Below are 12256 nucleotides of genomic sequence, written 5' to 3'. Positions count from 1 at the left end.
TCATTGAAGCAGCTATGGCAGTTTGTGGAATGAAGGAAGTCTCACTATAACATTAATATCTTTCTCCATAATGGAGTGCTACATCATACATCCATGTTTATCTTTTAACAAAGATCTGTTTACCCCCAATAAAAACGATATACATCTCTGCCTCCATTCAAGAAAATGTGAATTGTAGTCAAGCCGCTTCCATCAGTTTTCATTATGACTGTGATATGAAAACCTTTTCAGGATACCTGTCGATTTATAATAACGTAACAAAATCTTCATGGGACAAAGTTCTTGGACTGTACATTATAGGGGTATAGCGATCATTGGAATACTGTGATAAACATCGCACTTCTGATTATTGCTTTGATCTATTTGTTTTCATTCAGGTATAAATATTCCCTCTGTAAATGATATCATGTATTTGGATTTCCCTGCTTTGCCACCTGAGGTTAAGACTGACATGAGTACAGAGCAATACTGAGTAGGCCTAAAGTGGGAGACAATAGATCTCCAACGAGACTTTAGTGACTTGTTTCGATTCTTGCTGCCTGAGCGTACTAGAATCCCTTCTCACTAGGGAGTTGTCCCAGCCACTACGCAGATGCTTTCTGGAACGTAGAGAATCTATTGTCAAAATCCCCTTATGACAAAGCATTCTTTGTTGAAAATAGGTGAATCAAAACAGCTGTGCCGTGTGTGACTTTTGACAAACGACGCGTTTGCAATTATTCGTCAGCTCAGAATTTTACGATGACCAGCTGCCCCGGTTCACCAATTTTCAACAAAGGGCTCTCAGCTGCTCATAGTGATTTGACGGGCATTTTCAATCGATTTACTTACTGTGTTGTAGAATCTGTCCCCGTTGCCGTTGCGAAAACTCGCTACTTGCAATTCCCTGGAACATTGCAACCAATTAGGAACGTAAGGAAATATCAGCGTTTATTTGATACATCCACAACTCTGTTATTGGTTGTCTGGTCTTATATGTTTACTAATATCTAAAATCTCACTACCACGATTCACACCATGACTAAACAGTGGTCTTAATCGTGGAGTAGGGCCTAATCGTAGTGAACGTATCTGCCCGTATCAGATCGCATCAGATCAGTCGGTAGAGTGGGAGTTTGTGCGCTAGTGCAATTTGGCATTTAAATCCTCATTACCAGGTCCCTCGCAGAGGACCTTAAGCCGTCGCACAGTGGGCCGGGGCGAAAGAAAAGTGCGCCATAAGTCATTTTGGGCAATTTCAGATTTTTAATTTTTGTCATGCCCAGCTGAAAGACAACACTTTGAAGAATACTTCCGCAAAATATATCTCCTTCGGGAATTTGCATAAAGGTTGTTAATTTCCTACCTCAAATCGTAAAATGTGACATTTTGCGAAATGCCGCGTGTATGACAACTTAGTTAAAAAACAAGCAATTTCACGGGAGGTTTTCATGCAGGAATCTGAAATGGCACCCACATAATCCTGATATATTATTTTTATCGTGTGAAATGGTTTAAATTAGATAAAAGACACATTTCAGGAGTTTTGTTTATAGAACAATTATTCCTCGAAATAGGCTGATAATCCATGTTTTTAGCATTTACATTAGAAACGCTTACATTTCCGTGGATTTCCTTTTAAATTCTATCATCATCATCTTGCCAGATGTCTAAGCTTTAAGTCGATACCAAATTTATCTGCCAGTTTTTGCCCGTTTTCATGTTAGATCCGATTTTACTTGGCACAACACCCCCAAAACCTGTTCAAAAACGGTCATTTTTATACCGCGCAGTCATCGCAGCGCACCGTGTGGGGTGTACATTGCCGTTCATTTTTGCACGGCGAGGACGATTCCCCCTTCCATTCCATGAAAAAGACATATATTCCGGGCATAATGCAAACAAAATAAAGGTTGATAACGCATATAAGGGCTACCCGCCCCTCTTCCTGAGATAAAATTTACTTGTAGAATAATTTCAGCCAAAAGACCTCCTCACAGTAAAACATTCGTGGTCCTATATACTCGGCGTTTTACCCAAGTCTACACCGCTTGATAAAGCACGGTTAATATTTTTCAGATTTTTAAGAATTTTTTAAATCTAATGATCACTTTGATGCCATACAATTATTTTCAGGATCTCATACACACTTGTTAGGCATGTGAGAAGCATAAACCAACATTCACTCTGGTCAATCTTAAAGTAACACATAACACAAAGTTTATATACTACACATTGTTTAGCGTAATTTGTCTTTTCACAGATAGGTTTTAAGTACACTCTAAATTACAGGGATTTAAAATTAGTCCACATGGACTGTAGTTAGGGACCAATCGAATTCCGGATTTAATTGAATCCTTCAGATTCCTTTTTTAAATCTCGAAAGATTTAAATTTAATTTAAATTTAAATCATTTGAGATTTAAATTTAAGTCTTTAGGATTAAAACAAAATCCAGAAATCGATTGGTCCCTAACTACAATCCATCTAGACTTATTTTAAATCCCTGTAATTTAGAGTGTAGCCAATCAAAATTTGGTATCAAAGTGACGTCATATCGGCTTTAAATTATGTGCTGTCGGTTCTACGCCCAAAATTACCCTTAATCAACATGTTAAAGTAAAAATATAACACGGAATATAATTTTGGCGCACTTTCAACTCATTCTGGCCCAATGTGCGTCGGTCCTCTTGTTTCGTGCTTACAAGCATTCATGCTTTCTTAGCAGTCAGGTAAAATCACCACCATTTATTATTTTATTTATAAGATCAGTCAAAGTTTTAATGGATCAAAAACTTTCTCATGACAGTGGTTACTAGACATGCCCCTTTTGTATTTGTTTACTTCATTTTTTTTCCAGTATTAAATGAAACCAATTATCATCACTCAGGGCAAGATATCATTTTATCATATGATATGACATCTCTAAAATCTAGGAAATATTGGAATTATTCGACTTACTATTGCAGATAACGCCTGCTCCGTGCGTGTGGTCTTCAGCACAGTATTGTACGTTGGCGAAACCAGGGAATACGCAGTCAGTCAATCGGGTCTCATTCCCTTCACATTGCATATCGTCCATTAGAAACGGTCCATCGCCCCCATCAAAAAGCTTTGTGTTCCTAGCTCCAAGGGGGTATCCTAATTCTCTGCAGGCAACGTGGGCATCCTCAACGGACCATTCGGTAGGGCATATTCTTCCCCACCTACCCCCATAGTAAACCTCGATCCGACCTTCATCATCGTAATCTCCATCTACAAGTCGTGTAACTGTGAATCACCATAAGATAAGATTAATTCTTAAAAAGAGAGGGAAAGGTATTGGTGTAAGGATTAATTTCAGAAAAATTCAATTGAAGAGATGACCAATCACAATCCAGTTCAGAACTATTACTTTTTCTTCACATTCAAATTTTAAGTAAGAGATTGATCAGCCTAATGTCGAAAGTCGATGACAGTTGCTATTATTCTATAATTGAGTATTAAACATGATTCTCTTTTAGAACAGATTCCCGACCTAACAAATCTTTCAACATGAAAATCAGCCTTGGGTAAAAAGTAAAATGACAATGGGCAAAGATGCAACAAGAGAGGACCTACGTTTGGTGTCGCATTCCATACCCGCGTCTTCCCCATGTCCACAGTCGTGGGTCCCCCAGCCTTTGGTTACACTGCAGTCTCTCAAATGCCGCTTGTCGCTAGTACAGGAAAGTCCGTCAAGAAGAATAGGACCAGTTCCAGGACCAAAGTACGGCTGAGAGTTGGGATAGTTCCGATTTACCAAGGCGTCTAAAGCATCTGGATACCCTAGCTGCCTACACGCCACTCCTGCGTCAATCTTATCCCACAAATCGTCACATATTGTTCCCCATTCTCCAGATCCTCCAAGAATTTCAACACGACCTTCTCCAGGAACGGTTCCGTTTGCTAGACGAAGACTTCCTGTTTTTAGCAAAAGAAAGAAAAAAGGGAGATGACATGCAAATGTGGGTGCGCATATACGTAAAATACTTGTATATCAGGGGGCCGTTTCATAAAGCTCTTCGTAAGAGTGAATTTAAGAACAACTGGTGATCCTTTCTAATGCGCTAAACCATCGCTGAGCCTAATGAATATACAAGACGGGGTCACCTTTCGTTCTTAAAGTCGCTCTTAACTTACGAACAGCTTTATGAAACACCCACCAGATCGAGTTTTCAGTTTACCAAGAAATCCTATTAAATCGAATGCCTACCTATAAGCTATAGGTGATGATTGAGGTTTGGGGTCTAATGTAGACCTGTAATTAAAGAAAAGAACACGAAGACATTTCAATTAAAATGCAATACAGTGCAAATTAACAATTGTGCGTCTAAACTGAACCAACTTCCAAACGATTAGCAATTCAAAGGCATGAATTCATGAAGGCGGATTCTGCAAAGTTCGACGCTGTGAATTCGGGGCGAAGTGTGGCGCTTCAGTCTTACCCTGACTCGTGCAGACGACACCAGCATCTCTGGAATGCCCACACCTTGTATCTTCCACAAGATCGTATTTACAGGTTGAGAGGTTGCTTTCCATTCCGTTACATTTCATGTTCGTCAGCCCCACGGCTCCTTGACCTCCGACGAACAGCCCTGCCACCAATGCCAGGTCAGCTCCACTGTAATTCAGCTGACGACAGACAACAGTCGCTTCTTCAATACTCCAAAGACTATCGCATATTGTCACCCATTGGCTGTCTTGGAAAACTTCAACCCTGCCTTCGGATTCGTAGATACCACCAACCAGACGAACTGACCACGGGACTGCATCTAGGATGAGGGCAGAGCAGAAAAGAGGGAAAGTGTCAAACAGATTCCTGCCAATCGTGTTTTCTACCATTAATCCATTACTATCTTCAACATGTAAGTAAAAGGAAGGATAATCTCAGTCTAACATGCATGCAACAGCAACGAACACCCCTCCCCCGGATATTGAAGGGACTTACTCCTTATTGCAAACGTCCACCGAAATGTAAGTAAGTTGGAACCAAATCCTTCTTTTTGAACGTTATAATGTATTTGATATTTATAAATACAATCTTCATAATTTGCTTATTGTCTCTTGTCAAACTTAGGGGGGGGGGGAGGTGGAACTTGTTGGTAGGATCTTGACATTATTCAGAGGCACAATTATTAAAGTATTCACGAAAACCCGAACCACTGCTCTTTTATTGATGAAAATTAAATGGTCCCATTCAATATTCTATGAATATCAGCCCTTTAACTTCTGAAAATAAGAGACGGATAGATCTTGCCAATTAATTGAAAAAAAAATAATAATGCAGGACATTATACCAAACTTCCGTTCGCGATCGCATTTACCCGTCTAATGAGATACATTTCCTATTCAAAAGGATTATAAAATTTTTTAGTCAATTAATTTCATCAATTAGATATTCCGGAGATAAATGTATCCTTTCTTCACGAATATACAATATGCTTCTTTCCCTGTTTAGGTCAGTATAATGAATCCTTCAGCTCGCGCTTTGCGCTCGCATAACCTCGTTTGTAATATATGAGTCCTGCTTAAACTTTAATATGCTTGTTTTCGGTTAAGGTAAACCAAAATATTTCAGTTTACGATTCGTGAGAGGCTATCTTATTCATGATTCCCTGCAAACAATTTTTTTTTCAAGTCAATACAATACAAAATTTTGAGTTTGCACTTTCCGCTAGCGTTATTTGTTTAATATCCTGAAATATTTATCCCATTTACGATTACAAAATATGCTCAATAGGTAAGGACGTTTTTTTTTCAAATAAACATATTTCAGTTCTCGTCCTGCCTTCGTGACAAATGAATCAAGTTCAACAATATCTTTCTTAAACTGTCCCATTTCAGGTCAATAGAATATGCCAAAAAATGCATTTCGCGCAGTCATTGTTAAATTCAAGATTGACGAGATATACATGAAAAACAATGTGGGATAAAAAGTCTCAGAATTACTTTAAATTAAGTCTTCAGCCGAAAATTTACATGAAAAATTGGGTTTTAAGCCCCATCCCCTATTTAACAATAAATTATAGTGTGCCACTTTAATTCGCAGACTCTCAACGAAATACATTAAAACTTTCCCCTAATTAAAATTATTAAGTATAGTTTTAGTAAATGATTTTGGTTAGGGATTTAATACTAAATATTGCTTTACTGTTTAAACTTGTTCGTGAATTCAATTTCGTACTTGCCTCTCTACATTTTTAATAGCCGTGGGCTCCGCTCATTAGCAAGTTTGAAGTAGTTAGCAATCTTCTAGCAATAACTGAGTAATGACAAGTTGGATTTTGGAGTTTGTCCACTGAATTATTAGGGCGTAATAGCGCATTTAGTATTTAATTTTCAGTTTGGACTTAGCTTAATTTCCACTATAGTCAATTCCTGTGGTGGCACTTAAAAGGCACCCTCTTGTTTCAATAATATGCATTTTGAAGCTTAGTTAGCTATAGGCGGTGACACTTGATATAAGACCTATTTTTCCATTGTTTTATGGATAATTGCCTTATAGAATTTTACAGAGTCTAATAAGTGTTACGAATAAATTATTTACTTTCTTATTGGGATCACAAATTGGTTCCATAGCTCTCACTCCCTCACTCCAATTGATATTTGAACTTAGGTATTTTTAACCAAATAATTATAGAAATTATCAAGATTTCTGGCGGTGAATACAGTACTTGTTTTGAATTTAAGGATCCTTTTTGTAAATAAATTCTGAAAAGTGATTTACTACAAATTGACAAGTGTTATTGCTGCACTGCTTAGGAATTTCGGCAGCAATAAAAGTGTAATCATTTGTTCAATAAAATTAATCATTTGTTAAACAGTCAAGTAGACTGAGTGTTTAATATTTACAATTTATTTGGCAAAAAGACGCCTAACACAAAGCCAAGTGTGCTCCTTGAATTTGTTTTAGTTCAGTTTATTATCGTTGTCTTCGACAAGCAAGAGCTCATTGTCTATATCTGTATAACTTGTAAATACATGTATATATTTTAAAGTTCTTGCACTTAATTTACGAGGGTGCGCCGGCTTTCAATAAATGGTTACAAATTGCGTGCGTTTGTCCAAATTTGATCGCATAATTTTACATCACTGAGATCCAGGTTTGTAAGGCTACTTTAAGCGGCGCGCGTTGCGTAAAATCTAAGCATTTTTTACTATATAGTTCGTGTACTCCAATTCACAAGTTTGACATAATCTATGTAATTTATATAGTATTACAATTTGTGACTTTTGAATTTCCTTTTGCGAATTGTATCTATTCAATACAATTCCTAAAACAATTTGCGCCTTGTATTTTTGCAATTCGCAGGTTGTTCATTTGAACTCCTTGTAACTTATGATATTTTTTGGAGTATTTAGTAAAGATCTCATCGTAGTTAGTATAGGTATACTTGTCGTAGGTGTTATTGTAATATACTGTACACATTATCTTCGAGAGGCTTACATCATTTTTTATATTCCCTCCTAGTGTTGGTGTAAACATTTTAGATGAAAATTAAATATGTCCGGGACACGGGCCTATGAATATTATAGTTCAAGTTCCTCCAGCGATGAATCTTCCCATACAATTGACAGGTACAATCGCTGGCGGAGTGAACGTAAAGTCTCTCGTAGATACAATAATCGTTTGGATTCCTCTGAAAGAAGGAATCCAAGGTTGATGGAAGATCGTGATCACTCCCTTCAACGTTCACGGCATTACCGCAATGCTCGTTGCAATGCAGTAAGTCGTGACGACAGACAAGGGGAAGAAAATAATTATAACCGAAATAGGAGTATGTTGACAGATCCCATTCGCGCCGCAATCGGAGAGATCGCTCTATTTCCCCGCGACAATATAGGGGAGATAATTGCTATTCTAGCGAGACTCCATTGCGATGCGAATGCGATCGTCATCGCTATGACCCATCAAGAAGCGATCATCATCATAAGTCTCCCCTCCGTCGCAGTGGTAGGTCACATCGAGACTCCCCACCAAAATATCGGGATCATCATTATTACTATTATGATAATCAATACAACTCTCCACCGCGAGGCCGAGGTGATTACCATGATTATGATTACCGAAGACACGATCCATCTCCTCCACGTCGTGGGAGACGTTTCGAATCCCCACACAACTATAGGGATGATTATTACGATCGTAACGAATCTCCAAACCGACGTAGGGACGATGATCGCGAGTCCCATTCACATATATATCAAGACCGAAATAGATCTCCATCACCTTATGAAGAAAGACGGAGGGGTGAAGGTTATAGGCGGGATCCCCCGAGAGAATCATTTTACGATTCAAGGATGCGAGGGTGGGATACTCGCCCCCTCCACCTATTCGTCGTTCTCAATCACCATATGAAGAACAGAAGGATGACGGTTTTAGTCAGTATCCTCCTCGAGAATCATTTTATGATTCAAATAGGTGGGATGCTCGCTCTCCTTCTTCCATTCGTTACTCAGAATGGAAGGGTAAAGAACACAGGCAGTCTTCCCCTCGAAGGTCATTTCGTGATCATCATCTTCGGAATACTCCCTCTCCTTCACCCGTCCATTTTCGAGTAAGCACTGAGCACCCTATATAGCACATCTTATTCCCGGGTAAGTTCGGAAGATGAAGGAAATCATACTTCACCCCCTCGATCTTCATATGATCATCGAAGGCGTGAGTCTTGGTCCCCTTCATTTTCTCATCATTCAAACAGTGATGGGTACCCAAGTGTTTCTTCATCTTCTGAAGAATGGACACTTTAAGATTATAAACGGCTAACCCCGCAATCCTTCCATGAGCGCTCGAGGGATACTCGTTCATCTTCATCTGTCCATCTTCAAGAAAATAATGATGGATACCGGATTGATAGTTGCAGAGTAGTGGCATCTTCTCCAACATATGAAAATTGTAAAACCATAAACAATATGTCCTCTGCCGCTAATACTTTCTCACTCAAGCATATCAGGGTTATATACCCCAGATTCAGAATATAAGGGACCTAGCGGGTAAACTTTCCCCCTCCCTTTAAGGCTCCACCGAAGTTACTAAGGAATCTGAAGTAGAAGTATCTACTCATTCTCTTAAACAAAGGTCAATTGAAAAACGAATAAATCTTTTGGAAGACAAGATAGACTTCGTGCTTAATATCCTACAAATCCTTAATACACTGGAGTCCTCTGTCGAAGACCTAGCCACTTGGATTTCCAAATTTGAGCAACTAACAAGAACTTCACAAGAATCAAGGGGTTCCCCCGAGAATACTCCTGAGGCTACAAAGAATCAGACCTCTTTCAACCACCCTTACTCCTCCACAGTCTTGATAAAATCCTCAGAGGAGAGTATTTCATATAAGGGGTGTAAAAGGCTTGATCCTTTTGACATCAGTGACCTACATGCTGATAGATTAGTATCCATCGAAACTGAAGAATATCCGGGAAACGATCTGGGATCGGAGGAATGGGTCCGACCCAAGACAAAGGTGATGTTTAATTCCCCTTTTAATCTTTTAATCTCCCCTTGTTCTTTTATGGTTGGGAGGAATGTGGAGATCGTGGCTGGATCGTGGGCGCACGCATGGCACGTTGGGTCGTGACCTCAGTAGGGCCGCGACGGACCATGCGTGCGACCACGCCATAAGCATATAAATAGCCCCGAGCTCCGAGTCATCAAAGTTAGTTTCTCAGTTTATAAAGTTCAGTCAGTTGTTGGTCCCAGTCAGTCAGTGAGTTTCAGAGTACACAGTTTGTCAGTCTTGAGAGAATACACGTCGAGCCAATGGGCATCTAGTGGTAGCCATCGCCCGCATCGCGTATCGGTCATCATCAGCAGCTTCGTCATGTATGGAGACTCTGAGGATATACTTACCAGGCTCGGATCCTAAGGACTGAACAAGGGATCAAGGTTAACCCTCGTCTCTGTGTCTATACCTCAGGCGGGCTAAGGGTTAATACAATATTATATTATATATATATATATATATACACAACAAAAAAAGTAAGTCCCCCCTTAAACAAACATCCATAATTTCCGAACCACTGGAAGTTGTTAATATATTTTTACATAAGCGTGTAGGTAATTTTATAAGCTACCCTCTTAGTGAATGTTGCGGACATATTTTATGTTTTGCTTTAGTGAGCACCGGTAGAATGCAAAATTGTCACATTTTAAAAGTCACAAGCAAAATATCATGACTTTGATTCCAGTTTATTGGAACGAATTCCTTATTCTCATCATGAAAAATCGTCAGAAGGCTTGTAAAAGGTACTTTCTTAAAGACGATACAACTTTTTTTGCTAAATTTCACGGTTAAATAAACACAGTCAAAATTTGCCATTAATGGATTTTTTACACATTTCTATCGATAAAAATGATCGAACATGATGACAGTTATTTTTGGGAAGAGTATCTTCAACAATATTCATCATTTCACGGGTCAATGAACATGTAATGAAAACAAAAAATACGATTTTCAACTATCATTGGCAAGTAATGCTTCAATTTGGTAACTGAAATTATTTTTTCTCAACCTTTTTCGTGATGTTCATTACCAATTAACATGTTTTAATGATTCAAATGAGTTTAGTTAAGCATTTACGCTTGAATGAACATGTGGAATGTGATAAGCTCTTTTTTATGTTATTGGTAAAAATGAAATTGCTAACTATGGATTTCTGTCACAAACCTTCTTGCAAAGTTAATTTGATTGGATTCTTATGAAAATCCCGATATTTAATGCTTCAGTGAGCACACAATATTCGAAAATTATGCAAATGAGAAAAAAGTTCAAGGCCTTGGCCCCGCTCTGTGCCGAATCGAATGGTTATTTGAGTGTACAGGCCCTTTGGATAGTGTCACTCCGAAGCCATGTGCCAAGTTTCATGAGAAAATTATTGGCAGAAGTAACAAAAACCGTCTATGAAACAAACCCTTCTTTCACTTTTGTTAAAATTTTGAGTTCCTCTCTCATAGACATTTAGTACACTATTGGTGCATATTTTTGAGAATAAGTAACCCCAATTCAATATGGTGGAACTTTTTTTCAAAGCTATCTTTAGCACTATCATTTGGCAGTAATGTTTATCAACCTATGGGCAGAATTCTATGCAAAAATTAAATCGTATTGTTTGTTTATGGATGAGTGAGCACGCCTCAAAGGGGGAAAAGGGGCATTTTTAATGTCACAGACTCATTTTGAGGGGTTATAAAGTGAATAATTGGGGCAAATTCGGTTTCAGATGTAACTTAATTGGTGTTGTTTTTATCATCCATCATTTTTATCACCACACACTTTCCAAACTTTTACACTGTCATGGTTGAGTGACCACACTAAAAAACTTGGGAATTAATACTCAATTTACTGCATAAATTTATTCGTTTCCTAACAATTTTTCAGGATCAGTTGAATTTATGGACAAATAAGTGGTGGATCCATAATTTGGAAGTGGGGAGGTGTCGAGAAATTGGGGGAGGGGAGCCACCGGGGGAGCCACTAACATTTTCCAATTTTAACATGTTTTAACAAGTTACAGAGGATACTACCATAAACCCATATGAGAGGATGCGTCATCACAAAAACAATGTGCTCACTCAACCATGAACATACGTTATCAAATATTTGTGTGGAGTGGCTAAATGATGGATAGTAAAACAACATTATTGCCATAAAATTCACAAAAAAAAAAAAACCTTTGCCCAACTTTGTATTTACACAATCTGAAAAACGACTCTTGTGACTTTCAAAAATGGTCATATTTAATTCAATCTTTGATTACTCATGCATGACCCAACCGATCAATTCCTCCAGGAGTTGCCTAATGAGTGTAAAAAACCACCTACGAAATATTTTGTCTCAAAATTATTCCGTTCGAAAGTTACAGCATTTTGATTTAGGGGGGACTAACTTTTTTTGTTGTGTATATATATATATATATATATATATATAAGACATCAGAAATGCGAAACAAATTCACGAGTAATGCAGTTTTTGAAGTGCCAACAATTAAGTTCTTTTATTCACTCTCCAAATTTTCGATAGACGTCTACCTTCTTCAGGGAAGATTCGTGAATTGTGACAAGTTTGAATGACAGTTGTTTTTATTAAAGCGTTTACCAAGTTTTTACAACAGTTTTTTACCAAGATGCCTATATATATATATATATATATATATATATATGTGTGTGTGTGTGTGTGTGAGGGTGATGGTGTAAGGGTGTGTGTGGGGGTGTGAGGGATGGTATGTATATGTAAGGAAAAAAATGTGACATTTAC

At 38.2% G+C, this 12256-nt stretch overlaps 1 protein-coding gene across 2 annotated transcripts in view; it reads right to left on the bottom strand.

Moving 5' to 3' along the window:
- LOC129282654 (scavenger receptor cysteine-rich domain superfamily protein-like) overlaps positions 1 to 12256 on the bottom strand; it is a 39100-nt gene that overhangs the window by 24285 nt on the left and 2559 nt on the right. For both annotated transcript variants that reach the window (XR_010296569.1, XM_064113702.1), the window contains exons 2-4: positions 4445 to 4771; positions 3579 to 3920; positions 2940 to 3248 (exon numbers count right to left, since the gene is read on the bottom strand). Coding sequence is in view for 1 of the 2 variants with exons in the window: in XM_064113702.1 (XP_063969772.1) it covers positions 2940 to 3248; positions 3579 to 3920; positions 4445 to 4771 (978 nt within the window). In the remaining variant the exon portion in view is untranslated. The remainder of the gene's footprint in view (positions 1 to 2939; positions 3249 to 3578; positions 3921 to 4444; positions 4772 to 12256) is intronic.

Source organism: Lytechinus pictus, chromosome 19 (assembly GCF_037042905.1).
Source record: "Lytechinus pictus isolate F3 Inbred chromosome 19, Lp3.0, whole genome shotgun sequence".
Taxonomy (NCBI): domain Eukaryota; kingdom Metazoa; phylum Echinodermata; class Echinoidea; order Temnopleuroida; family Toxopneustidae; genus Lytechinus; species Lytechinus pictus.
The sequence above is the reverse complement of the archived record's forward strand: the minus strand, read 5'-3'. Positions and strand labels throughout refer to the sequence as shown.